General features: G+C 41.2%; 1 protein-coding gene across 1 annotated transcript; it reads left to right on the forward strand.

Moving 5' to 3' along the window:
* The first annotated feature begins 445 nt into the window (after positions 1-445).
* Positions 446-15,990, forward strand: LOC125374786. The gene is made up of 3 exons (XM_048386379.1): positions 446-816; positions 11,086-11,770; positions 15,246-15,990. The coding sequence occupies exons 2-3, from the start codon at positions 11,098-11,100 to the stop codon at positions 15,803-15,805; spliced, it is 1,233 nt and encodes a 410-aa protein (XP_048242336.1). The 5' UTR covers positions 446-816; positions 11,086-11,097; the 3' UTR covers positions 15,806-15,990.
* Positions 15,991-27,880: the final 11,890 nt, after the last annotated feature.

Genomic DNA, 27,880 nt, shown 5'->3' on the forward strand with positions numbered 1-27,880 from the left:
GACTTTCCTCCCACATTAAGCTGACACGCCGTGATATAACTGGAATACTGTTTAAAGCGGCGTTAAACCCCACTCACTCACTCATTCTAAATGGAATGCCTGAAGCCAAAAAGGACCTGCCGTGTGTTGCGTATGCACATTTGTCTCGTCTACTGCATAGTTGTGCTAAGCTACAAGTTCATTTTGCGCAATTAACGAAAGATTATGATACATTTAAACGGTAAGATTAGCTTGAGACGTCCCTGCATTGTCACACTTAAAAAATTTTCGTTTATTTTATGTTTAGGATATAACATTCGCTTCAATTTGATATCTTGTTTATGCTCCTCGTGAAACTACTATTTCGCTCGGTATGTAAACTTGATATCAAATCGAACCAGTGTAAAGCCGAAACTGATTCAGTGGGCGTGAACGGTAATACAAGTGGTGAAGAAGGTTGTCAGTTGAGTGAGAACACGCTGTTCGGGAATATCGTTCCTTTGGGATTAGCAGTTGTGTGCTGATTCAGTGGGCGTGAACGGTAATACAAGTGGTGAAGAAGGTTGTCAGTTGAGTGAGAACACGCTGTTCGGGAATATCGTTCCTTTGGGATTAGCAGTTGTGTGCATTACAAAGAGCAAGAAAACACTCAAAAGCATTGACAATACCAGATCAACGTAGCGTCGGTTAGATCATGAGGTGAAAGTCCCTGATTGAATACAGCTATGACATGTTTTTTAAAAGCGTGTCTCGTCAAATGCATGAAATACATATCAACACTTTTACAACATAACCGCGCTGTCGGCCATGTCTAAGAGTTTTACCTTGTGATATGAGGTTAGTTTTACCTTTTTTTTCATTGCCAGAATGTTTTATGTAGTGTTGAAATCATACTCTGGACTGGTTTACGTAACTATATTTTTCTTATTATCATGGACATTGTTTTTGTCCCTTGCTGTTCATACTAATAGTGTAACATGACATGGACAAGAAGGTCCATGGAAAAAAACTACTTTCACCATTCACCATTCACCAAGCTGTTACCGTATGCATTGAAAACACCTAAATCGGAATGGAATATCCATCCATTTCATCAACTATTTACAAATTAGACAGGTTGGTAATTATGAACTGTGGGTTTGTAATCCTGTTTTGGGATGATAAATTTACACAGGATAGTCCACTGTTCATTTTATTGGGGAATCATATGTGATCTGGCCATAATAACATATTTTCAACAAAAACAAGAAATGAATATGACTCCAGGCATACAACGCCGTCTGGAGGTGCACAAGAGGTAGGGCCTTAGCTCTGTGTGCGAGCCATCTGACATCTGATGTTTTTATCTACATGATACACTTAATTATTATCTTCCACGCCTAATTTCACGCACATTTCCTGCTTAATAGCTGTGGTCTTTTTTTCATTTCTTGATTTAAAACATCACTGGGTTTACCGTATACATTGTGGAAAGGGCTCTTAAGGACAGTTTTATCCAAACATGAAGAAAAGTGAATTAAATAATTAAATTTAAAAAACAAAACAACAATAAACATGATAAAAGAGAAGTGTAAAATCGAGCTCGGTTTCAAATTAAAAAAAAGCTATTTAATCTCCAGTTGGACAACATCAAATTTCAAATAAATAAAGCAACAAAACCCTTTCCATATCCAATAGAAATCTCTGCATAAAGCAGAGTCGATTGTACGATTCAGACTGTAACACAGTAGTTTTATTTCCATTCTACCATGATGACAAGAAACGTGTCAAAACGTTAGTCTTTAGGAACGCCTTATTACACATCGGAATATAGGTCAGCGGTTTCGGAACGATCTGAAAGAGGTCACCGGTAGTTGTACATGTAACAAATATTACGCAAGACCAAGATTATTACTTTATTCTTAACTAGTTCAAAATAATGGTTAAAAAAATACAAATAAAAAAAAATTAGTTTTGCAAAACAATTGATGAAATAACCCTCCAGAAATATATTTAATGTCACCGCAACCTGTTGCATATTTTCACTGCTTGGACCAAATCATTCTTGGAAATCAGTCCGACGAGTCATTTTATGAATCCACATGTAGGGATTACATGTAGGCATTACATGTAGGTAGGGATTACATGTAGAACTTACATGTAGGTAGGGATTACATGTAGGTAGGGATTACATGTAGGAATTACATGTAGGTAGGGATTACATGTAGGTAGGGATTACATGTAGGAATTACATGTAGGTAGGGTTTACATGTAGGTAGGGATTACATGTAGGAATTACATGTAGGTAGGGATTACATGTAGGAATTACATGTAGGGATTACATGTAGGGATTACATGTAGGAATTACATGTAGGGATAACATGTAGGGATTACATGTAGGGATTACATGTAAGGATTACATGTAGAGATTACATGTAGGAATTACATGTAGGGATTACATGTAGGTAGGGATAACATGTAGGGATTACATGTAGGTAGGGATTACATGTAGGAATTACATGTAGGAATTACATGTAGGTAGGGATTACATGTAGGGATTACATGTAGGAATTACCTGTAGGGATTACATGTAGGTAGGGATTACATGTAGGAATTACATGTAGGGATTACATGTAGGGATTACATGTAGGAATTACATGTAGGGATAACATGTAGGGATTAAATGTAGGTATTACATGTAGGTAGGGATTATATGTAGGAATTACATGTAGGGATTACATGTAGGGATTACATTTAGGGATTACATGTACGGATAACATGCAGGGATTACATATAGGGATTACATGTAAGGATTACATGTAGAGATTACATGAAGGAATTACATGTAGGGATAACATGTAAGTAGGGGTTACATGTAGGGATTACATGTAAGGATAACATGTAGGGATTACATGTAGGAATTATATATGTAGGTAGGGATTACAAGTAGGGATTACATGTAAGGATTACATGTAGGGATTACATGTAGGAATTACATGTAGGGTTTACATGTAGGTAGGGATTACATGTAGGGATTACATGTAGGGAGGGATTACATGTAGGGAGGGATTACATGTAGGTAGGGATTACATGAAGGAATTACATGTAAGGATAACATGTAGGGATTACATGTAAGGATAACATGTAGGGATTACATATAGGGATTACATGTAGGTAGGGATTACATGTAAGGATAACATGTAGGGATTACATGTAGGGATTACATGTAGGAATTACATGTAGGGATTACATGTAGGAATTACATGTAGGGATTACATGTAGGTAGGGATTACATGTAGGAATTACATGTAGGGATTACATGTAGGGATTACATGTAGGGATTACATGTAGGAATTACATGTAGGGATAACATGTAGGGATTACATGTAGGGATTACATGTAGGTAGGGATTATATGTAGGAATTACATGTAGGGATTACATGTAGGGATTACATGTACGGATAACATGCAGGGATTACATATAAGGATTACATGTAAGGATTACATGTAGAGATTACATGAAGGAATTACATGTAGGGATAACATGTAGGTGGGGATTACATGTAGGGATTACATGTAAGGATAACATGTAGGGATTACATGTAGGAATTATATGTAGGTAGGGATTACATGTAGGGATTTCATGTAAGGATTACATGTAGGGATTACATATAGGAATTACATGTAGGGTTTACATGTAGGTAGGGATTACATGTAGGGATTACATGTAGGGAGGGATTACATGTAGGGAGGGATTACATGTAGGTAGGGATTACCTGTAGGGATTACATGTAAGGATTACATGTAGGGATTACATGTAAGGATTACATGTAGGTAGGGATTACATGTAAGGATAACATGTAGGGATTACATGTAAGGATAACATGTAGGGATTACATATTGGGATTACATGTAGGTAGGGATTACATGTAGGTAGGGGTTACCTGTAGGGATTACATGTAAGGATTACATGAAGGGATTACATATAGGAATTACATGTAGGGATTACATGTAGGTAGGGATTACATGTAAGGATAACATGTAGGGATTACATGTAGGTAGGGATTATATGTAGGAATTACATGTAGGGATTACATGTAGGGATTACGTGTAGGAATTACATGTAGGGATTACATGTAGGTAGGGACTACATGTAGGAATTACATGTAGGGATTACATGTAGGAATTACATGTAGGAATTACATGTAGGGATAACATGTAAGGATTAAATGTAGAGATTACATGTAGGAATTTCATGTAGGAATTACATGTAGGGATAACATGTAGGGATTACATGTAGGGATTACATGTAAGGATTACATGTAGAGATTACATGTAGGAATTTCATGTAGGGATTACATGTAGGTAGGGATTACATGTAGGGATTACATGTAAGGATAACATGTAGGGATTACATGTAGGTAGGGATTACATGTAGGAATTACATGTAGGGATTACATGTAGGTAGGGATTACATGTAGGAATTACATGTGGGGATTACATGTAGGGATTACATGTAGGGATTACATGTAGGGATAACATGTAGGGATTACATGTAAGGGTTACATGTAGAGATTACATGTAGGAATTACATGTAGGGATTACATGTAGGTAGGGATTACATGTAGGGATTACATGTAAGGATAACATGTAGGGATTACATGTAGGAATTACATGTAGGTAGGGATTACATGTAGGGATTACATGTAAGGATTACATGTAGGGATTACATGTAGGAATTACATGTAGGTAGGGATTACATGTAGTTATTACATGTAGGTAGAGATTACATGTAAGGATTACATGCAGGGATTACATGTAGTTAGGCATTACATGTAGTGATTACATGTAGGTAGAGATTACATGTAGGTAGAGATTACACGTAGGGATGACATGTAAGGATTACATGCAGGGATTACATTTAGGTAGAGATTACATGAAGTGATTACATGTAGGTAGAGATTACATGTAGGGATTACATGTAGGTAGGGATTACATGTAGTTATTACACATAGGTAGGGATTACATGTAGTTATAAGATGTAGGTAGAGATAACATGTAGTGATTACATGTAGGTAGAGATTACATGTAGGTAGGGATTACTTGTAAGGATTACATGTAGGGATAACATGTAGGTAGGGATTACATGTAGGGATTACATGTAGGGATTACATGTAGGGATTACATGTAGGTAGGGATTACAAGTAGGGATTACATGTAGATAGGGATTAGATGTAGGTAGGGATTACTTGTAAGCATTACATGCAGGGATTACATGTAGGTAGGGATTAGATGTAGTGATTACATGCAGGTAGAGATTACATGTAGGTAGGGATTACGTGTAGGGAGAACATGTAGGGATTACATGTAGGTAGGGATTAAATGTAGTGATTACATGTAGGTAGAGATTACATGTAGGTAGGGATTACATGTAGGTAGGGATTACATGTAGGGAGAACATGCAGGGATTACATGTAGGTAGGGATTAAATGTAGTGATTACATGTATGTAGAGATTACATGTATGTAGAGATTACATGTATGTAGAGATTACATGTAGGGAGAACATGTAGGGAGAACATGTAGGGATAACATGTAGGTAGGGATTAAATGTAGTGATTACATGTAGGTAGAGATTACATGTAGGTAGGGATTACATGTAGGGATTACATGTAGGGATAACATGTAAGGGATTACATGTAAGGATTACATGTAGGGATTACATGTAGGGATTACAAGTATAGTTACAGGTTGTAGAAATAGTGAAAAAACATGCTGAACGAAATTAATTCTCCCACAAGCTTTATTAGATAACACGAATTTAGTTATTTTGAAGTTGTACTTTAGTAGCAATTGGTTTGAAATATCAGAGTGTGTGTTTTACTTTATGGTGTGTGTTCTGACATATGTCACCATGTTTGATATTCTGTTGATATTTAATGTGTACACTTCAAAGGGTTTATCAACATTTATTGTTATAAGTATCGGCTGGGCTGTGGATACATCGATGTTTTCATACACACGTTGTTTTTTGTGTGAAACAGGTACCAATAGGTTTTTTTTGTTTTTGTTGTTGTTTTTTACGCCGCACTCAGCAATATTGCAGCTAACTGACGGCGGTCTGTAAATAATAGAGTCTGGACCAGACAGTCCAGTTATTGACATCATGAGTATCGATCCCGGCAATTAGGATCGATGTCTGCATCAACCAAGTCAGCGAGTCTGACCACCCAATCCCCGTAGTCGCCTCTTACGACAAGCATAGTCGCCTTTTATGGAAAGTATGGGTTGCTGAAGACCTATTCTTACCCGGATCTTCACGGGTCGTACCAACAGGAAACAGGATAGCTGCCCTTTCACCAATCAGAATCAAGCATTCTTCAATGTCAAGGAAGAATACAATACCAATGCAACGAGTTTAGGACAGGTTAGTCTCATGAACATGAACGTATTTTAGTCACGGAAAGGTAACGGTTTAAGAAAAAACCCTTATAAAAGCATATCCAATTTTCAATGAATGTGAACTTGAGATCGTGTTCTATAGTCATTTGAATTCGCTATCGGGTACATTTGTTTTGTATACAAATGGTTTTGAAATCTGTCGCCAAATAGTTGAATGCATGTCAAGCCGATGACAACCCATAGACGTCAACACTGTCAGCCAGATCAAGACTCACGATCACATACAATTTTAAGTTTGTGAATTAGGTTTCTACGTCTATATTTATCTTTTTGTTTGATAGGCATTACTTAGAAGTTAACGGATGACAAGGTACACACAATTTTATGGATAACAACTCCTTTCATACTGTAAAACGCGACTGTCTTGCTTGACAACAGTATAAGGATATTTACCGAAACGTCGCCTTTACAGTATTAAAGAAGATTTTTATCCATAAAATTGTGTTTACCTTATATAATCTTCTCAGCACAATGAATATATAATCTTTTAGTAACTATAAAGTTGATTTCATTGACACGGACATTACCACTTTTTGTTCCAACATATGACAAGCATGTAATAGAGGATAAGAAGAAACAGTGTTTAGACATGGCTCCCAGCACATAATATATATGACATAGACAACTGCACCAATTTCCAAAAAACACTTTGCATGCAACATGGTACATTGTGACCTTGACAAAGTACATGTAACGCCCTCGTACATTCAGTGGAGCACCAAGTCGACAAGGCGCTGGTAACAGGCGCTCCGATAAATACGAAATGTTAGGTCTCTGGACGGTTAAATTTTAACATTGATGGTTCAAGGCTGATAGTTTAATACACGCAGGAGGTATCATTTACATTACTGATTGATTCTTAGTTGGAAGACGTTTTTTCCTTGCTCGATGTGTCAGATGCGACTGTGTAAAAAAAAAGAGCAAAATTTGGGAGTAAAGTGGTATTTTGATCTCTTGCCACCAGTTAATAATTTTGAATTATATTTACATCTAATTCCGTTTTCACAAAGCCCATGGCTTGACTTGGAGACACGAACCACATATAAACACCAACATTCTAATTATTATTTTAGGTGGTGCCACTGGGTAGTAAACATGTTGAACCTCATATCACTAAATAATGACAAATAATGTCACTGACAACCGTTTAATATTTAATTGATTATTTTGAAGGATGATAAGAATCAGGTCTTTGAAAGGCATTTAGAAGTGATACACATAAGGTTGGTTTGTTTGTTGTTGAACGCCGCATTCAGCAATATTCCCGCTACATGACGGCGGTCTGTACCAGACAATCCAGTGATTGATATCATGAGCATCGATCCACGTAAGATACACATGAGGAAGATAATTTATGGATGTCAACTTCTTTATTACTAGGAACACAACGTCAGCATATACTCCGAAACGATGTGTTCATCATAACAAAGAAGTTGACATCCATAAACTATCTTCCTAATAACAAGAATGTTTTCTGTTTTCTATCAATTTTACAATGACATATTAAAACATGTCGGTGAGATAAATTCGTTGTAGCAGGACCACTCGCGGTACATGGGGTTTTATGCGTCCCTATACAGACGGTCCTGAAACTGTTTATTTTTCTTGATTTCTCTTCGAATGTTTAAGTTACATCTGTGATAATAACTATATAATAACACTCGCTTCAATTTGATACCAAGTTGATGTTCCTCGTTAAAACATATTTCACTCGGTACATAAACTATATTAAACTGAAACTCGCGTTATATCCGTGTTATATCCTATCAATCCATGCTGACAACGGCCTAGCAGGTGGCTTGAGACTGGTAAAAGTGACTAAGCAATGTTGTCCCATGTAACGGGGTGAAATAGTAATAGCTGTACATTGTAAACGTTACGCAGAATACAAATGTACATCCATTTAATATAGCCATGACGTTACAGTGTGTATCCACTGTATACTTACATACACCAATCATGCCCGGAAAACTTGGGACTTATAAACTGTAACTTATTTTGTTGGGGTTACCACGACTCACTTATATGGAACCTCTAAATATAAAACGTCAACGCTAGAGAACAACAAGTCTACACAATCTGCGAACACAGCTTCCACTGGGCGTAAAAGGCAATGTAGTGGAGAACAAAGGGTTTGGGTAAATGAACAGTGTCCGTTCGTGAAAGTCCCTTTGGGAATCGTTATTGGCTACATTACAAAGAGCTTAAGAATATTTTTCAAAAGTAGATCAAGGTAGCGTCGCTCGGATCATTGTGTGAATGTGTCTTATTGAATACAGCTATGAAAAGTGTTTTTTCAAAAGCGTCTGTCGCATGCCAACTCAATAACATCCAATCCACGCCCACACTGTCTGCCATGTCTAAGATTTTTACTTTGCGATTAGAGGTAAGTATTACTTTGTTTTACATTGCTGGTATGTTTTATGTAGAGTCGAAATAATATATCTATCGTCCTCGCCACGAATCACGAAATATCGCGATGATTAATTAACGAAGATAGCTGCATGTGTGCCAATACTCTTAGGGTTAAAACAAGCCGTTTCGCCCATAAGGAATGGTACGCACAGAAAAGACACAAATTGGAAAGTGCGCTTATCCAATTTCTTATTGATAACCACCATCATCGAGTTTTGGCCTGGTGAGATATTCTATCACTTAAACCATTTATTTTGTTGATATCCTCAACTGTAGAGTATGTTTTCTGAAACCTGATGGTACTGATAATATCACCTTGAGAATCAGGTTAGTAGCGCATGATTTTGCTCAGTGTGGAGGTGAATAGCTTGCCGACACAACGTAGGATTATTACTTGTCGACCCTAGTCTGTCAGGCAGCTATTGCATACTGTTAATCATGAATTTATTGGGAATATAACAGTATGTAATTTGTTTTGACGTTACCAGGAAGTTTAGAAGTTCAGCTCCGATATTCAACACTGCCTCCGAAAACAATGTGAAGGCTCAAGTATTTGCTAGGCGACAGTACTTAATATACGGATAATGTATGTCTCAATTTCCTCTTTGTCTGTACTTAAAAAAGCGACAAAACACTTTTAATAATCATAATGATAAATATAACTAAAAACATAACAGCGACAAAAACCTTTCCATAGCCACAAGAAAACTTGGCTAAAAGCAGATTGGATTGTACAATTTCGACAATATCATGAGCATGCGTTTATGAATCACTATCAAATAGTGATGACACCAGGTGTTTGCCTAAAGGTGAGCGTATCCTGTCCCACTGGTGGTACGCGAAACAAACACAAGCAAAGGCAAGTAAATTGTTGGCAATCACTATTCTGACCGTGTTTCAAAATTTAAATTGGAAATAGGAAATTTCTATTATTCATGCATATTTGACATGAAGCTCTTTCATGTTGATGACAAAAACCGAAATACACAGACTTAAATTAACTGGAGAAAATACGATAAATGTTGTGATGTGCAATTGGAGGGCGCGGTTTGATTAACGTGCATGATCTTCATGTCAAGACCCATGATGAAAACAAGGCATTCCACAGTTTTCCTAAACGAGCCAAGGATATGGGACATTATCTCAATGTCAGTGGTGATTTTGTTGATGGTTCTGTACTGCCCGACGGTACAGTAATGAGTGCCAACCAAGCGAAGTGCCATATTAAAACGGCCCAGACCTTTCAAGGAGGGGCTGTCTGAACAACCACTGCATCGAGTTTATGCGCAGTCTGTTGAGAATAGCAACCCCGCAGAGTCCTGTGCTTGGATGAAGACGGCTTGCCTGTAAAGTGAAACAGAAGGTTTTCTGTTTGCTGCTCAGTACCAGTCACTTCCCACTCGAAACCGTCAATGTGTGATTTTGCATCAAAATGAAAATATGAAATGTAGATTATACAAAGAATATAATGAGACTGCCCAACAAAACACACTGGCTCAAACACTGTGTCTTAAGCGACATGATGGAGTCGTTCGATGATTTTATTACCGTCGGCGCCATACTTGTGGTACGACCCAGAATATGTAGAGGGCATCATGGAAAATGATAAATACACAGCCTCAGACCTGTCCAGGCCAACAAGCTTGATGTTGTCCTTTTTCATATATCCAATGACTACATTTAGAACATTAAAGTTTCTTTCACTTTTAACAGTAATGTGATTGACAAGATTCAGGAGAAAGATGGTAAATATGCGGACCTCGCTTTCGAAATGTCACGCTTACATCACAAGTACTAAGTTGTCCAAATCCCAATTGTTCTTGGTGCCTTAGGTTTGGTTCCTCCCTCTCTTATGACTGACACTAGGAGAGTACCTGGGTTTGCTGCCAGGAATACAGCCCTTCTGATAATCTGGGTAATGCAGAAGGCTGTAGTGTTGGGGAGTCTTCGTATTCTGCTAAAAGATCTGAGTGGGTTGACTGGGCAACACTGCGTGTAGAGGGGGCAAGGGACCTGAGCTGATGATGAGCCTAACCAGCCTGACTGTGCCATGATCACCCTAATCCCCTTTGCTGCATTTGATATTTTAATCTGTAAATAATGAGTCCAACCATATACTTCTCGTCTAAGAGTTTGAGGATCTGAACACATTGTTTTACTTAAATCTGGGATAACAGTCTAATTTCTTGAACTTGAAATTAATACAGAAAGTCAAACATGTGATCTCATTTTATCTATTTGTTTATTACAGACAGTTCTGACTATGAAGGTGCCACGAAATCGAAGCATGGTTTGCCTTGGTTTTGGAGTATCACTGTTTGCTGTTGTAGCGTATGTGCTCACCATAAACCAAATTAAGTTTGCAAGAAAGGTTCAACCAATGTTAATGACACAGTACGAATTCAATGCAACAGCTAACCCTCCCACTTTACAGAATGAAAAATGCCCTAACGTCACCAAAGGCATGATGAGAGGAAAATGGAGAATTCGAAAACTTACGAGAACAGAGCAATCTGAAATTGATGGATTTTTGGCCAGAGCAAGAAAGGTTCATGGCATTCTCTCCTTGCAAAGGAATGACAGTAAATGCTGGAACATATCTCTCAGTAACAACTGGTTCCGTGCTCTATGTAACCCAAATGGTCCCACTCCTTGTTGTCATGGTACCACTTGTGTAAAGAAAACCGTTGACGAGTGCAAATGTCCGAACTGTTACGATCACCGACACAACATACATGCAGAATACTCTACGTGGGAGCCCGAAGATAGCCGATGTCAGGTGAAGAACTTTACAGCCCAGAAGGCATGTGATCTTCTACAGGGGCTGACAATAACCTTTGTTGGGGATTCTCTTCTGAGACACATCTACACAGGGTTTCTTCTACTTCTCTCCAACAATCCTTTTGATGGGGCAATAAAGACAGATGCTCCCAAAGGTAAGTCAAACCCTTACCTGCCACAAACACTTCCGCTTAAGGTACCTGCCACACTACCTATCGATCCCAACAGTCGTCTATTTCCACACTCCCGTATACCTCTGGTATCTGTAGACGCTTTTCCCCCATTTCCTGTGACATTTAGGCATACTCTTTTACATTCCGGTATCCTTGTGGGTACACTAACGCGTCCTTATGACGAGCCCCTCATACCTGTAGTCATCTTCACACATGTAGGCATCTTCACACCTGTAGGCCTTTCACCTACAATTCCGTATCGCTCTTGTTGTGTGTAGGCTTATTCTCAACCAGGGCACCGTTCCACGAAGCGATCTTAGCGCTACGACTATCGTAAGCACGTGTTAAAGTATGGGAGTAACGATCACCTTAGCGGTATGTTGGCTTTGTGGAACGTGGCCCAGGCTCTTACACGTGGAGCCACCTACTTCAACATCCACGTATCCTTTGCGTATCTGTAGGGGATTCCCCTCACATCTGTAGGTGTACACTTCCCCATGTACACTCCCGTAACTTTGTAGATAATATGTAGGCTCCTTTACCTCAAACCTGAAGGAATGTAATCTCCTCTACCCTTGTTTGTTTTTGAAGGCGCTTTCTTACCTTTCCTGGCAACTTCACCACTCCCGTATCCCTGTGGGTATCAGCAGGCGACTTACTATCTTTACTTCAAACCTGCAGGTGAATGTATGCTCTTCAACACTCCCGCACCTTGTGAGCACCTTGTGAGGTGCCTTCTTACTGTTCATTCACATCTGTAGGCATCTCCTCCTCACACCCTCGTCCTTGTGAGTATATGTCGGTGCCTTCTTACTGTTCCCTCACATCTGTAGGCATCTCCTCCTCACACCCTCTTCCTTGTGGGTATCTGTCGGTGCCTTCTTACTGTTCCCTCACATCTGTAGGCATCTCCTCACACCCTCGTCCTTGTGGGTATCTGTCGGTGCCTTCTTACTGTTCCCTCACATCTGTAGGCATCTCCTCCTAAAACCCTCTTCCTTGTGGGTATCTGTCGGTGCCTTCTTACTGTTCCCTCACATCTGTAGGCATCTCCTCCTCACACCCTCTTCCTTGTGGGTATCTGTCGGTGCCTTCTTACTGTTCCCTCACATCTGTAGGCATCTCCTCACACCCTCTTCCTTGTGGGTATCTGTCGGTGCCTTCTTACTGTTCCCTCACATCTGTAGGCATCTCCTCCTCACACCGGTGCCCTTGTGGGTATCTGTCGGTGCCTTCTTACTGTTCCCTCACATCTGTAGGCATCTCCTCACACCGGTGACCTTGTGAGTATCTGTCGGTGCCTTCTTACTGTTCCCTCACATCTGTAGGCATCTCCTCCTCACACCCTCGTCCTTGTGAGTATCTGTCGGTGCCTTCTTACTGTTCCCTCACATCTGTAGGCATCTCCTCCTCACACCCTCGTCCTTGTGAGTATCTGTCGGTGCCTTCTTACTGTTCCCTCACATCTGTAGGCACCTCCTCCTCACACCGGTGCCCTTGTGGGTATCTGTCGGTGCCTTCTTACTGTTCTCTCACATCTGTAGGCATCTCCTCCTCACACCGGTGCCCTTGTGGGTATCTGTCGGTGCCTTCTTACTGTTCCCTCACATCTGTAGGCATCTCCTCCTCACACCGGTGTCCTTGTGGGTATCTGTCGGTGCCTTCTTACTGTTCTCTCACATCTGTAGGCATCTCCTCCTCACACCGGTGCCCTTGTGGGTATCTGTCGGTGCCTTCTTACTGTTCCCTCACATCTGTAGGCCTATCCTCCTCACACCGGTGCCCTTGTGGGTATATGTCGGTGCCTTCTAAATGTTCTCTCACATCTGTAGGCATCTCCTCCTCACACCGGTGTCCTTGTGAGTATCTGTCGGTGCCTTCTTACTGTTCTCTCACATCTGTAGGCATCTCCTCCTCACACCGGTGTCCTTGTGAGTATCTGTCGGTGCCTTCTTACTGTTCTCTCACATCTGTAGGCACCTCCTCCTCACACCGGTGCCCTTGTGGGTATCTGTCGGTGCCTTCTTACTGTTCTCTCACATCTGTAGGCATCTCCTCCTCACACCGGTGTCCTTGTGGGTATCTGTCGGTGCCTTCTTACTGTTCCCTCACATCTGTAGGCATCTCCTCCTCACACCGGTGTCCTTGTGAGTATCTGTCGGTGCCTTCTTACTGTTCCCTCACATCTGTAGGCATCTCCTCCTCACATCGGTGCCCTTGTGGGTATCTGTCGGTACCTTCTTACTGTTCCCTCACATCTGTAGGCATGTCCTCCTCACACCGGTGTCCTTGTGGGGATCTGTCGGTGCCTTCTTACTGTTCTCTCACATCTGTAGGCATCTCTTCCTCACACCGGTGTCCTTGTGGGTATCTGTCGGTGCCTTCTTACTGTTCCCTCACATCTGTAGGCATCTCCTCCTCACACCCTCGTCCTTGTGAGTATCTGTCGGTGCCTTCTTACTGTTCCCTCACATCTGTAGGCATGTCCTCCTCACACCGGTGCCCTTGTGGGTATCTGTTGGTGCCTTCTTACTGTTCCCTCACATCTGTAGGCATGTCCTCCTCACACCGGTGCCCTTGTGAGTATCTGTTGGTGCCTTCTTACTGTTCCCTCACATCTGTAGGCCTGTCCTCCTCACACCCTCGTCCTTGTGAGTTTCTGAAGGCACTATCTCCCAGTTACTCTTGTCAGATCGTATCCCTGAGGGTATCTGAAGACGCTTTCAAACCTGTCCCTGGCACATGTAGGCATCTAGGTCCACATCCTTGTCCCTTGGTTCCTTTAAGCACTTTAGTTACCAGTGCCTCACATATCTATAATCCTCCCCGCCATATCGCTTGAATATTGTTGAATGCGGCGTTAAACAACAAACAGACAGACAGACTATAGTCCTTACCACTTGAAATAGAATATTGAAGTATCGCAATTAGTAATTAACGAGGGTGGCTTCATATGTGCTAGTACATAAAGAGCAATTCCGGAGAAAGGCAATATTACTTACAGTGTTGACAACAATTGCAAAGTGTGCTCCTAAAAAGATATCAAGTTTGCTGGCAATAAACACCCTTCCTCTTGAGTTTTGATCACATGGTTATGATGATGTGTTTATGAATCACTATCAAATAGTAATGATACTAGGTGTTCGCGAAAAGATTAGTGTTTCCTGCACCACAGACTGTTTTGGCACAAACACATTCAAAGGCATAGCAATTTTTCACCTGAATAAAATCCGGGAACATGTGGCACTGGTTAAAACTGGGAATTGCATCGGACATAATATTTGCCACTGATGTCCTCAACATGTGAACCATACAACTTTTTGAAAGCGTTACCGAGGCCTTGAACGTTGTAACCTTAATCACTTTCTTCTCGCTCATTGAAGAACCACAATGCTTAATGTTGACTGTCACTGCGATAAGGTGATCAATATCATTTTGGGTTTTCTTTCTGTTTCAGATATAAGAAAGCAGTGTGAAGGAATGGACATGTTCACTGAAAAGAATTGTCGAATTTGGTTGAAAAGATACACTTTCGTGTGTAATAACTCTAACTATATTGAGATGCGGGATACTTACAAGGCTAAGGATGTGGGCAATTTCATGAGAGTGGCGAAGCAGATGATTAACAAGCAAAATACATTCATAGTTCTCAGCATCGGCTTACACGATCAGCTTAATTCCAAAAGAGTCCTTCAAGATTTCATGATGCCTGTTTTCCGTCTAAAAGAAAAAGAAAAGTCCTCGTGGCCAAAGCTAATCTGGTCTACGATACACTCTAGATCACATCTAATATTTAGGAAAGACATTCGTGATCATTTTAAGAAAACTAAAGTATTCAACGATATTATGACAACCCATATGATACGCCATGGAGTGCCAGTGTTTGACACGTTCAATATGACACATGGCGTCGTGAGCCCTGATGGCACTCATTATGGGAGTGGCATTAATATCATGAAAGCTCAAATGTTGTTAAATTTTCTTCAAGAAATTAAAAGCAGCAAATTAAAGAATTAAAATAAATGGATATGACAGGCCTTTAGATAGTCACAGGTAATATTATGTACAGTTGAATCTATAATATATATCTCACTCTTATACAGTAGACTACGGTTATAACGAACTCGAGGGGACCACTTATTTTAGTTCGTAATAACCGTAGTTCGTTATAAGAATACATACAGCATATATACAACAAATGGTCGGGACTAAAAATAAGTTCGTTATATCCGTCAGGTCGTTATAAGCGTGTTCGTTATAAACGTAGTTTACTGTATATGCTTCTGCTTTCAGTTATGATAATCGGATATAGTCCGTATGTCTTGAGCGACTTGTGACGAATTATACAACTAGGACACCCGTATATTAAGATAAAGTGTTTCAATGGTACTTGTGTCTGTCACTTGCAACTGCATTGATACTTTCAAGCTGGGTTATTATTCATGCCACTTTCTTGTTCAGTTGCTGAGAGGGTATGTTAGCCCAAGTCATTCAAAGTATTGTTTCATTTTCTGACACGTGTATGGTGTATTTGTACAAAAAAATTCGGCTGGTTTTTTTACAATCACCAGAATCTGAAGGGATGGTGTAAACCCTGCAGGGGAACTGTGCAGGTAACAGAGGTACTGTAACCCACCCCTAGTATGATGAACCTTTGGTTGCTGCTGATCTATACCAAGGTTTTACATCGAACTGTAGTTGTAATAGTTGTACCTTTTTAATGTTCTAATGCTGGTTTTAAATGAAATCTGAGATAATATTGTTCTTGTTCTCTTTGATGTCAACAAGTTTTTGTTTCTTGATACTTCTGAAATGTTCTAGTCACGACATGGCTGATGGCCGATATGACTACCTAACTCATTACCTCCCTCCCTCACTCTCTCTTGTTAAATCGTAACCATGAGACTTGAAGTTACCTCATTTCGTAAGTCAACTCCGGTTATAACAAACTATTTATTCAGTTCGTGATATCTGAAAACTCATGAGAGCTTTTACGATTCATCTGAGTTAACACTGAGCTAATTTCTGCCCGTGGGGAATACGGGATATAATTTGTCTCTTGTGTCCCATTATGGGATCGTTTTCATAGAATTAAGAAAATGTCCATCAGATCATGCTCTGATTCTACGAATATTGTTTTCATGGTCAATGAATTCCATACTATTACCGAGAACTCGGCATTAAGGGGCTAAAACAAGGACTGGTCGGATTACTGTGTCTGAGTTGGGTATTCGTGTTAAACTACGGCATCTGGTATCTCAGTGAGCTAGCACTATAAAATTGGCATTAGTCCGGATTAGCACACACACACACGAGAAAGTGATGCAGGTCTCAGATGTTTACCAGCTTTATGTCGTCATTATCCCACAGCATAACCCTATCACCTGTGGTTGTCGTCATTCTCTTGGTCATCAGTGTGTTGCTTTAAGGTGTTATTAGTGGTACCAGCCCTCTGTCTGGTATATACAACAATCAGTGAGTCAATGAGTTGTGATAAACGCCGCTTTTAACAGTATTCCAGTTATATCACGGCGTGTCAGCTTAATGCGGGAGGAAAGCCCGAAGTGATGCCGATCTCGGACGTTTACCACTATGGTGAAACCCACGAGCACGGGTATGGTGCTGACAAACCTAGAAACATAATCGGGGCGAACCCGGATTCGAACCCACAATCATAGGTTTCTGGCGCGCCCAAGGCGAATCGCGGCGCCTCAGACGACTGGGCCACCCGTGCCCCGGTTAACCCTGGAATCTTGGTCAGAATGGTCACCAATTCCGCTTGCTTGTCTTACGAGCCGATAAAATTGGGATCGTATTGTCACGCCCTGTTTCTGATTGATTGTTATCGTATTCTGATGACGTGGGTCGATACTATTGTATTCAGTCACTGGTCTGTCTGGTCCAGACTTGATATTTACCGGCCGTCCTGATACAGCTTGAATATTGCTGACTGTATTAATTGCTGACATTAAGATCATCAGATTGGTTATAGTCAAGAAAATAGCGCATTCTGGCATTAAAGTCTGCAGATCAAAGATAATGACGGATCATTATAGGTGTCCATGATTGTTTCAATATAATCTGATCAGCGATCCATACCACCGACTTTGTGTAGAGGTGAACTTTCTGGAGGGATACATACGAAGAGCAAAATGCAATACAGTCTTAAAAAAAATCATAAAAACGATGTTATTTTCCACTATCCCATTCATGACAAGTTCTGTGATCCCGCTACTGTCTGGTATCTTCGCGTTAGGTCCAACACAAATGAATGATTAGGAGGGTGTCAAATCGTTTACTTGTCGCACAAAAGACTCAGAAAGCCAATTATTTCATCAGAAAAACTTAGATACTATACTATAGTCCAAGAGAGGATACATCATGATCGGCCTCGGCCTTCTCCTCAATCTTGTTCCTTGTTTGTGCCTAGAGTGGTCTCCCTTCGTGTACTAGTACTTCCGGTTCCGGTGCAGACAAATCCATGTGGGTGGCTCCTGTCAAACCTGTGCTTCGCGGGGTGTTCGTTTCATGTTGCCGGTCTGATACGTACACATAAACCTTTCCATCGACAAAAATATTGTCATCACAACTCTTTGGATTTCTTCCTGCTTTTAGAGCATCCGAAAATAGTGTGCCAAGTGAACGGCGAGCCTCTCTCACTCGCTTTCTTAGATCCTAAGTTACACGTGCTCGTTCATATGGATAATCTTCATCACGCTGTTCTTTAGCCGCTTTTTAGTATATTGTTTCTGTCCTTCCTTACAGACCGCCTCCGTGGTCTTGTGGTAGAGCGTCCGCCCGGAGAGCGGAAGGTCCAGGGTTCGATCCCGGGCCGCGTCATACAAAAAGAAGTTAAAAGATTGTACTTGTTGTTACCCTGTCTGGCGCTCAGCATTAAGGGGCTTAAACAAGGACTGGTCGGCTCGGAGTCAGTATACTGTGTCTGAGTGGGGTATTCATGTTAAACTGCGGCATGGTATCTCAGTGAGCTAGCACTATAAATCGGCATCAGTCCGGACTAGTACAAGCAGCCACACACACACACATACACGTGCATGCACGTCGCTATATAAGTGCAATAATCTTGGACGCGACGTTAAACCCAATTTCACCTCACCTCACGTCACCTTCCTTACAACGAGGGTGGCAATACTTGGTGAGTTGGCTTTGCCCTTTCGGAGTCGATACGCTCTTGTCATCAGGATATCTTCGGCGTCTGTTGCACCAAGTGAATCTTTCATGAATTGACGCATCTATTTTTCAATTGATCCCAGCCCTCTCCCCTTTCTTCGCTGATCCCTTGCAATATCAGGTTAATACGCCTTGAACGAGATTCAGAGTCTTCTGTCTGATCATCTATGGAGAGGAGTTGTTAAAGTGGACTTTTGACCCGTGAAGATTCGGGGGTAGAATAGGTCTTCAGCAACCCATGCATGCCGTAAAAGGCGACTATGCGTGTCATCGATCCCAATCCCGATCCCAATGATTGACATCATTAGCATCGATCCACGCAATTCGGACCGATAACGCCCATCAGCCGAATCAGCGAGCCTGACCACCCGATCCCGTTAGGCGCCTCTTACGACAAGCATAGTCGCCTTTTACGGCAAGCATGAGATGCCGGATCTTCACGGGTCCCAAAGGTTTTGAGAGACCCCCTGGTTGGTCGAATATATTCCATTCTCGCTGGCCTTTGATTAAAGTTATTCATTCTGGTCAATATACTCCTTATATATCCTCGCATAAAGGCGATATTTTTCCTGGTGACAAACCTGCCATCCATATTACAGTTCCTTTCACATACCCGTTACTTGTATTGAACAAAGCACGAAAATTAAACCATACGTGAAATAGGCCAGGGAAAACAAATTTAATGACAGATTATATTCTTTTATGGATTGTTATTCAATCCGGATATCAGAACCATGGAAAACATTGAAAACATGTGCCGTTTCTCAGTGCGGTTGGAATCGGGATCTCTCATCAAACATACGGATTGTGACAATTGTGAATGAATGAGATTGTTTCACGCCGTTCAGCAATATTACATTACATCAGTACGGACACGTGACGATCCGGGGTGGAATAGGTCTTTAGCAACCCATGCTGGTCAAGTGGCGACTAACGGGATCGGGTGGTCAGGCACACTGACTTGGTTGATGCATGTCATCGTGTGATCGATGTTCATGATGTCATTCACTGGATCGTCTGGCCCAGACTCGATTATTTACAGACCGCCGTCATATAGATGGAATATTGCTGAGTGCGGCGTTAAACAACAAAAAACAAAACAAACAAAACATCACTAAGCGTCATAACGTGTCCCAGTGAGAGCCGCATTTCGGTGTGCAGTCCCAGTCGTCTGAGACGCCGCAAGTCGCTATGCAGAGTTGCGTCCCTTTGACACGTCAGAAACCTATGATCGTTGGTTCTTATCCCGTTTCGCACGATTATGTTTCTAGGTTTGTGCTCGTGGGTGTCTCCAAAGTGGTAAACGTCTAAGGCCTGCATCACGTGGGGATTTCCTCCCACATCAAGCTGACACACCGTGATATAACTGGAATATTGTTTAAAGTGACGGTTAACCAAACTCACTCTGGTCCGGATTCGATTACTTTTGTATCTCCTTGATGCAACTAGACCATTGCTGCCTGCGGCGTTAAACAACGCTCACTCACTCATATGTCAAACACACGCTGAACAATTTTGCGTACAAACTAAACGGTCAGCAGCCAAAGTAACATTCGTTTTCTTCCTTAAAACGACCGAACTAAAGACATCTAAGCCAAATGTAATGGAACATTATTGTACTACACACAATTATTCTGTTACCACCAATGGCCTCGCAAAACGAACTTAATCGCTAAATATATGAAACCTTGCTCACACCGGATTAAGTCCCGTGAAGATTCCGGGGTAGAATAGGTCTTCAGCAACCCATGCTTGCCGTAAAAGGCGACTATGCTTGTCGTAAAAGGCGACTAACGGGATCAGGTGGTGAGGCTCGCTGACTTGGTTGATGCATGTCATCGTATCCCAATTGCGTGGATCGATGCTCATGATGTCAATCACTGGATTGTCTGGTCCAGACTCCCATTATTCACAGACCGCCGTCATATAGCTTGAATAGTGCTGAGTACGGCGTTTAACAACAAACCAACCAACCACACCGGGTTAAACACACCCGGTTTCAGTCGCCATTGCTGTTCATGTATGAAGCATACACAGATGTTACGACTGCTTCAATCAATATGGACGTATAAATCACATCTAGAGAAGTTTCCTGAAAATATTCTTATTCCAACAATAATTTTCTCCACATTAAACACTGCGACCTTTCTGTTTTACACCCATCGTTAATGTGATGCAAGATCAAGTTATGATTGTTATTAACGAATTTGATGTTATCCCTGCCTTCAGTGTCCTCGGCTCTTCTCAATCCCGCTGTCGAATATTACTTTAAACAAGACAATATGTCGGCAGTTGCTTATTTATCATGTATACACGAAGTAATCTTTATCTATTCAGCGACTGAGAATGTTTTAACAATGTACGTCAGGGGATAATATATACTCTTCAAAATAGAAACGCAATATGGATATTTTGGGCCATAAAAGCAAAATTAGGGGACCAAGAGTTGCAACATGAAGAGGTTTAATGTGTTATAGTGTCAGTGCCAAATTTCAAAATGATCACAACAAGGACATGCAAAACATTAATCTGGAAACACGTACGAGTCGGAAGAACGCACCCAGTGCATGAAAAAAAGGGCCATTGAGCATACACGTTGTGCACGTGCAGCATCACTATGAACGGTATTAAAGGGCAGGGTTTTTGATTGCCTGGCATCCTCGTCAATCGAACACTGACAGTTCAACAACATGCCAAGATTAACAACGTCATAGGCCGCTTGCAGGCAGGGAAATCCCGCTCACCTATAGCCAGGGTTTTCAATGAAGCGCCCAGCACCATCACATGGGATCGGTTTCAACAACATGGGTCAACACGTGATCGGCCTAGGTCGGGACGACCAAGAATAACCACCCCCGCCCAAGATCGCTACATCCGACTGTGCCACCTACGTGAAAAGACGACCACACTTCAACCGCATCAGCAGAATCTCCGACCAGACCGTACGAAACCGTTTCAGAGCAGCAGGTTTACGCATACTCGTCTCTTCCATGGGCAGGAGATGTCAGGCTGCTATCGATTCCAACGGGAGACATACGCGTTATTGATGGTAGCTGACCTTCACCTTGGACGTTTCATATGTACCGATAACTGAGATGACTACAATCACCATGTGTTCTCTCCTAAAACATTTTGGCTCTATACCTTGCACGGTTTCTCATATAAATGTATTTTCCTACCTCACACAAATCTGGCTTTGCGTTTCTTTTTTAAAAGAGTAATTTACCGTAGTTCGAGTTATTAGTATTCACCGCAGTGCGGTTATTAGAATTCAACGCAGTGCGATTATTACAATTTACCGCTGTTTGTTATTAGAATTCAGCGCAGTGCGGTTATTACAATTTACCGCTGTTTGTTATTAGAATTCACTGCAGTGCGGTTATTACAAATTAATGCAGTTTGAGTTATTACAATTCACCCCAATTTATTACATTATACCGCATTATCAGAATTTACAATAATAACATATATTCATCCACAACTTCTGTCCGACCCAATTGTCTTCTGACAATAAAGCATGTATGAAACAAAAAGGGATCGTAACTCGCAACTGGGATTTTATCTTAAAACATCAATTAACCCCGAAAATTCTTTAAAAAATCATAATGCTTTTTTCTGTTGAAAAAAACGAAATAAAGTCCGTAGTCCCAGAGTATCACCCTCAAAGACTCCACAGCCGATTCAGGGGGCTAGAGAATGAGGCTCCTATGGCGGAGTTTACTGTTATTAAGTCCCGACTTTAATTTGATCTTTACACTTTTCACTCCATTCTGTAGACTCATTTCAAGCAATTATTACAATGTTCAGTCATCAATAATGGTTAAAATAGACCGCCTCCGTGGTCTAGTGGTAGAGTTCCCACCCGGAAAGCGAAACCCCCGGGGTTCGATCCCCGGCCACGTCATACCAAAAGACGTCTAAAGATGTTACTTGTTGTTACTCTGTCTGGCGCTCGGCATTAAGGAGCTTAACAAGGACTGGTCGTGTCAGATCAGGATACTGTGTCTGAGACGGGTATTCATTTTAAATTGTGGCATGGTATCTCAGTGGGCTAGCACTATAAATCGGCATCAGTCCGGGCTAGTACAAGCAGCCACACAAACACACACACTCGTGCATGCACGTCGCTATATAAGTGCAATAATCTTGGACGCGACGTTAAACCCCATTTCACCTCACCTCACCATGCTTGTGTAAGAGGCGACTAATTGGATCGGGTGGTCAGGCTCGCTGACATGTGTGATGCATGTCATCGATTCTAAATGGCGAGAAGGGTTTTTAAGGTTACAAAATTGTACACTGAAACGTTATTGCTGAAGAGAAAAGTGTCGAAATAATTAAGAGTATGACGAAGCAAAACAGATTTTACTAACAACTTTGTTTTAATCCAACGTATGCATGACTTGATATTGTGGGATATTACAAAGGCAGTATACGTATATATTTGAGTAAAAGTCTGATCAGATACCATATAATCCGGGAGTGATTTATGCAGGGCTTTGTTAACAGATGCACTGGGCCCGACGGTTGACCGGGTGTGTTTAGAGTATTTGTCGCGGCTCAGTATTGATCGTCACCTCGCATGTATGTGGCAAGTCAGGTCAATGCACGTCCATAAACCGCTCTGATAAGAAAAAGTGTAATTGTGTAATGACTCTTCGTTCTCGACAAAGTAGATGACAGTACTGGAGTACAGAGAGCATGGTCTCGGGTGGAGCTTCACTGTGGCAATATCGGTTACGTCGCTAAGGTGGGTGCATACATGATAGCCATTACCGGGCGTATAGTCACAGGTGTTTATTTTTATATGTTTCAAATATATTTCAAAGCTATTACATTTAGGTCTTTAAAAGGCATTTAGAAGTGATACACTTAAGGAAGAGAATTTATGGATGTCCACTTCTTTATTATGAGGAACACAACGTTTCGGAGTATATGCTTACTCCTTCATCATTCTCCTGATGAAGGAGTAAGCATATACAGTAAACTACGGTATTAACGAACTCAAAGGGACTACTAATTTTAGTTCGTTATAACCGTAATTCGTTATAAGCATATATACAGCATAACTACAGCATATAGTCGGGACTAACAAGTTAGTTCGTTATATCCGTTAGTTCGTTATAAGCGTGTTCGTTATAACCGTAGTTTACTGTACTCCGAAACGTTGTGTTCCTCATAATGAAGAAGTTGACACAACGTTTCGGAGTATATGCTTACTCCTTCATCATTCACCTGATGGAGGAGTAAGCATATACTCCGAAACGTTGTGTTCCTCATAATAAAGAAGTTGACATCCATAAATTGTCTTCCTTATTACATTTAGCCTTTTGATTTCTATTAATGATGTACGTTTAGAAGTCGGGAGAACATGAATACATGACGCTTTTTTTATGAAGGAGCAAGAAGTAGCTTTGAAATGTCATACAAAGCATGAAAGACGTTTTTATCCATAAAAAAGTGCCATGTATTTATGATCAGTCGACGTTAACATCGAATTCCCCTCCCAGAACAATCTAAATTTAGGTCATGATCAAAAGCAGTGACCCGGACGGATTAGTTCTCGTGTCTTTCAACGGTGACTGGTACGTATTGATTGTCCCTTCTCAGTGTTGTAGCCTTTCGTATTTATTATTCATTTCATTCCCCTTACACGCATGGACATTCGGTATCTGCACAGGAAGTCGACCTTGCAATGGGACACTATTCACACGCGGTCGAACTGCGTATTTCTTTCATGTTCGTTGTTGTTTCTGAAACACTCTGTTTTCACGGACCGTTTATGCCTAGAATTGTTGCGGGGAATTAACTCCGGGATCTCCACGCCTTCAAAAACAGGCGAAATGCAGGAATGTTTATTATATATGACAATATATAGGCAACAAACATACATTGAACAGCATCTCAGTATTCCATTTCATAATTAAGAAATCATTATGAGCAATTAACTAGTAAAGCGTTTATAAAATGAAATTAATAGTTAAGAAATGATAATGAGTTATGTTACAGTGGACTCATTAAGGTACCATATTATAAGCGCCATGGTCACTCACAACATTGTGCTCAGTGACAGTCAATCATGTTCATCATGTACATCATTCATAAATTCAGTTAAAATATGGACATAAAGATTAGCTTACAATACTCTTCTTGTACAATGAGTTCACCATTACAGTATAGTAAAATACTTTCACTTAATAATTCATTCCGAATATCCTTAAACTTACTTACTTCAAAACTGAATTTAATTGATAAATAAGTAAAGAACATTACTGGTGCCTTGTTGAAAATATAACAAAGATGGCGCAGCCCCTATTGGCCTACGTCCCATTTGGCCTACGTCCCATATGGCCTAAAGAAACAGAAATGACCTTTCCCATATGGCCTTCCTGGATGTCTTGAAATCACCTGAAGCTAGCCACACCAGACATCTAGCCCAGCTTGCCCATGGTGCCAAGCCTCCACCGCGGAAGAGAAAATATGTGTACCTCGATGGTCAGCTGTCCAGACTCCGAGACAGACACCAGCAGGGAGAAATATCTTCCTTGGCATTAGCAGATGCAGTAGGAATCCTTATTAAATTACATTAAAAAGATTCTGTTAGTTTGTATTTCTCTGTTGTTGGACTGGTTCATTTTCATCACTTTGCAATTGGGGGAGACGGGTAATTAGTGAGTGATCAACCAAGCGATTACTTACCGTAATTAAATCCTCTAAAAGCGTAGGCCAAATTGGAAGTAGGCCAATGGGGAGGACACCACAAAGATAACCTAGTTGCTGTAACCAGGTTAACTGCGGCACAGATACCTGGGCTCAGGCCAGGCGTCACGGTACGTGCACCACGTGAACAATGGCTGCCGGCCGAGTGTGCGTCGAACCGTTTTGTTTATTATGTCTGAATATATTGGGAGAATGTTTAATTTTAAGAAATATAGGTTTGAAGTTGTTGATGTGCTCTTTACTTTCCTCTGGCTGTAATCGTATCGTCCGTACCCGTGGATATCTGTTCGCTTTTCGCGCTGAATTCTGCCTTTTTCCGGTCTGCTAGTTAATGTTGAAATGTCAGACGAAGAGGATCTCTTTATTACACAGAGTCGGACCTCTGTCCCCCAAAATGACAGTAGTAGTTCAGACAACTGTGGGGTTTTGTCTGCTTGTGGAAGTATCAGTTTGGAGAGGCCGTATTTTGAATTGTTTTCGGACATAAGTGACACTGAACTCGTATCAACTTTAGAAAAGGCTGAACGAATTTGTGAACAACGAACTCTCGAGTTTTCTGACATAAGTGAGGATGAGCTGACAGCCACGTGCGAAGCTGCTGCGACGGCTACGGACAGTGTACCTTCTGCTACGTGGTCCAGGTTTGGGGTGCCTAAACCGGATGAAGAAATCATGCCCTTTGGACATAAAAGGTACGTTATTCAGTACCGTAGTATATTGTAAGTATTAGGCGATGACGTCGTCGTAATAGAATGATTACAATACTCAATTGATATGAACGTTATGTTTATAGAATTGTGCGCCAATAGCAAATATGGAACGTTAAATCGTCAGCAAACACGTGGTGCATTTCGTTCATTTCTATCATTAATATGGCTTGTTAAAGAAATTAGGTTAAATTGTTAGAATGATGTACATATATATTTCATTTGTTCACACTTCAAATTGAAGCGGTATGGTAGCCCGAACGTTATTGGTGTACTATTTGATGCTCGTTTTGTTTCTACTACAACTCAGTGTTTTCAAAAACCTCCATTACGATATATCCTTGTACTCGCATACCTACACACACACACACACACACACACACACACCACACACACACATCCCACGCTCCAACCCTTGACGCTCGCATACCAACATCCAATCATATCCAATCGTAGTTGATATGTATTGTTACGGAGGAGACAAATGCTAACGCTGCTTTCTCTATCCCGCAATAAGTTGGTGCAGCATGAGAATTTCTCCTCGCCACACACCACCCCACGCTGCTTTCTTTATCCCGCAATAAGTGGGTGCAGCATGAGAATTTCTCCTCGCCTCACACCACCTAACGCTGTTTTCTTTATCCCGCAATAGGTGGGTGCAGCATGAGAATCTTCCTCGCCTCACACCACCTAACGCTGCTTTCTTTATCCCGCAATAAGTGGGTGCAGCATGAGAATTTCTCCTCGCCTCCCAACCTCTCACCACCTAACGCTGCTTTCTTTATCCCGCAATAAGTTGGTGCAGCATGAGAATTTCTCCTCGCCTCCCACCCTCACACCACCTAACGCTGCTTTCTTTATCCCGCAATATGTTGGTGCAGCATGAGAATTTCTCCTCGCCTCACACCACCTAACGCTGCTTTCTTTATCCCGCAATACGTGGGTGCAGCATGAGAATTTCTCCTCGCCTCACACCACCTAACGCTGCTTTCTTTATCCCGCAATAAGTTGGTGCAGCATGAGAATTTCTCCTCGCCTCACACCACCTCACGCTGCTTTCTTTATCCCGCAATAAGTGGGTGCAGCATGAGAATTTCTTCTCGCCTCACACCACCTAGACTCACATATTGTATGTGATACATTACAACCCCAAACCCTTGTCAGTTCCCTCACTGTCCTGACATACTTGAGTGCAGAATTGTTTAAGCATCATTATTTCTTTTGTATTTGAGATTTGCTGACAGTACCATGACGAAAATTAGATTGGCAGTTAAAAGTTTTAAGGACTGGCAGACGCACAGGAACAGATTATAAGATGACAGAAACATTAGTCATATTTTCACAGAATTGGAAGACATGACCCGCGATGAACTGAACTACTCGGTCTCCCGTTTTATGTGTGAGGTTAAGAAGTTAGACGGCTCGGACTATCCTCCAGATACACTGTACAGTTTTGTCATCTGCATTCAGCTGT

This window comes from Haliotis rufescens, unplaced genomic scaffold (genome assembly GCF_023055435.1).
Source record: "Haliotis rufescens isolate VD_foot unplaced genomic scaffold, xgHalRufe1.0.p SCAF_6, whole genome shotgun sequence".
Classification (NCBI taxonomy): Eukaryota; Metazoa; Mollusca; class Gastropoda; order Lepetellida; family Haliotidae; genus Haliotis; species Haliotis rufescens.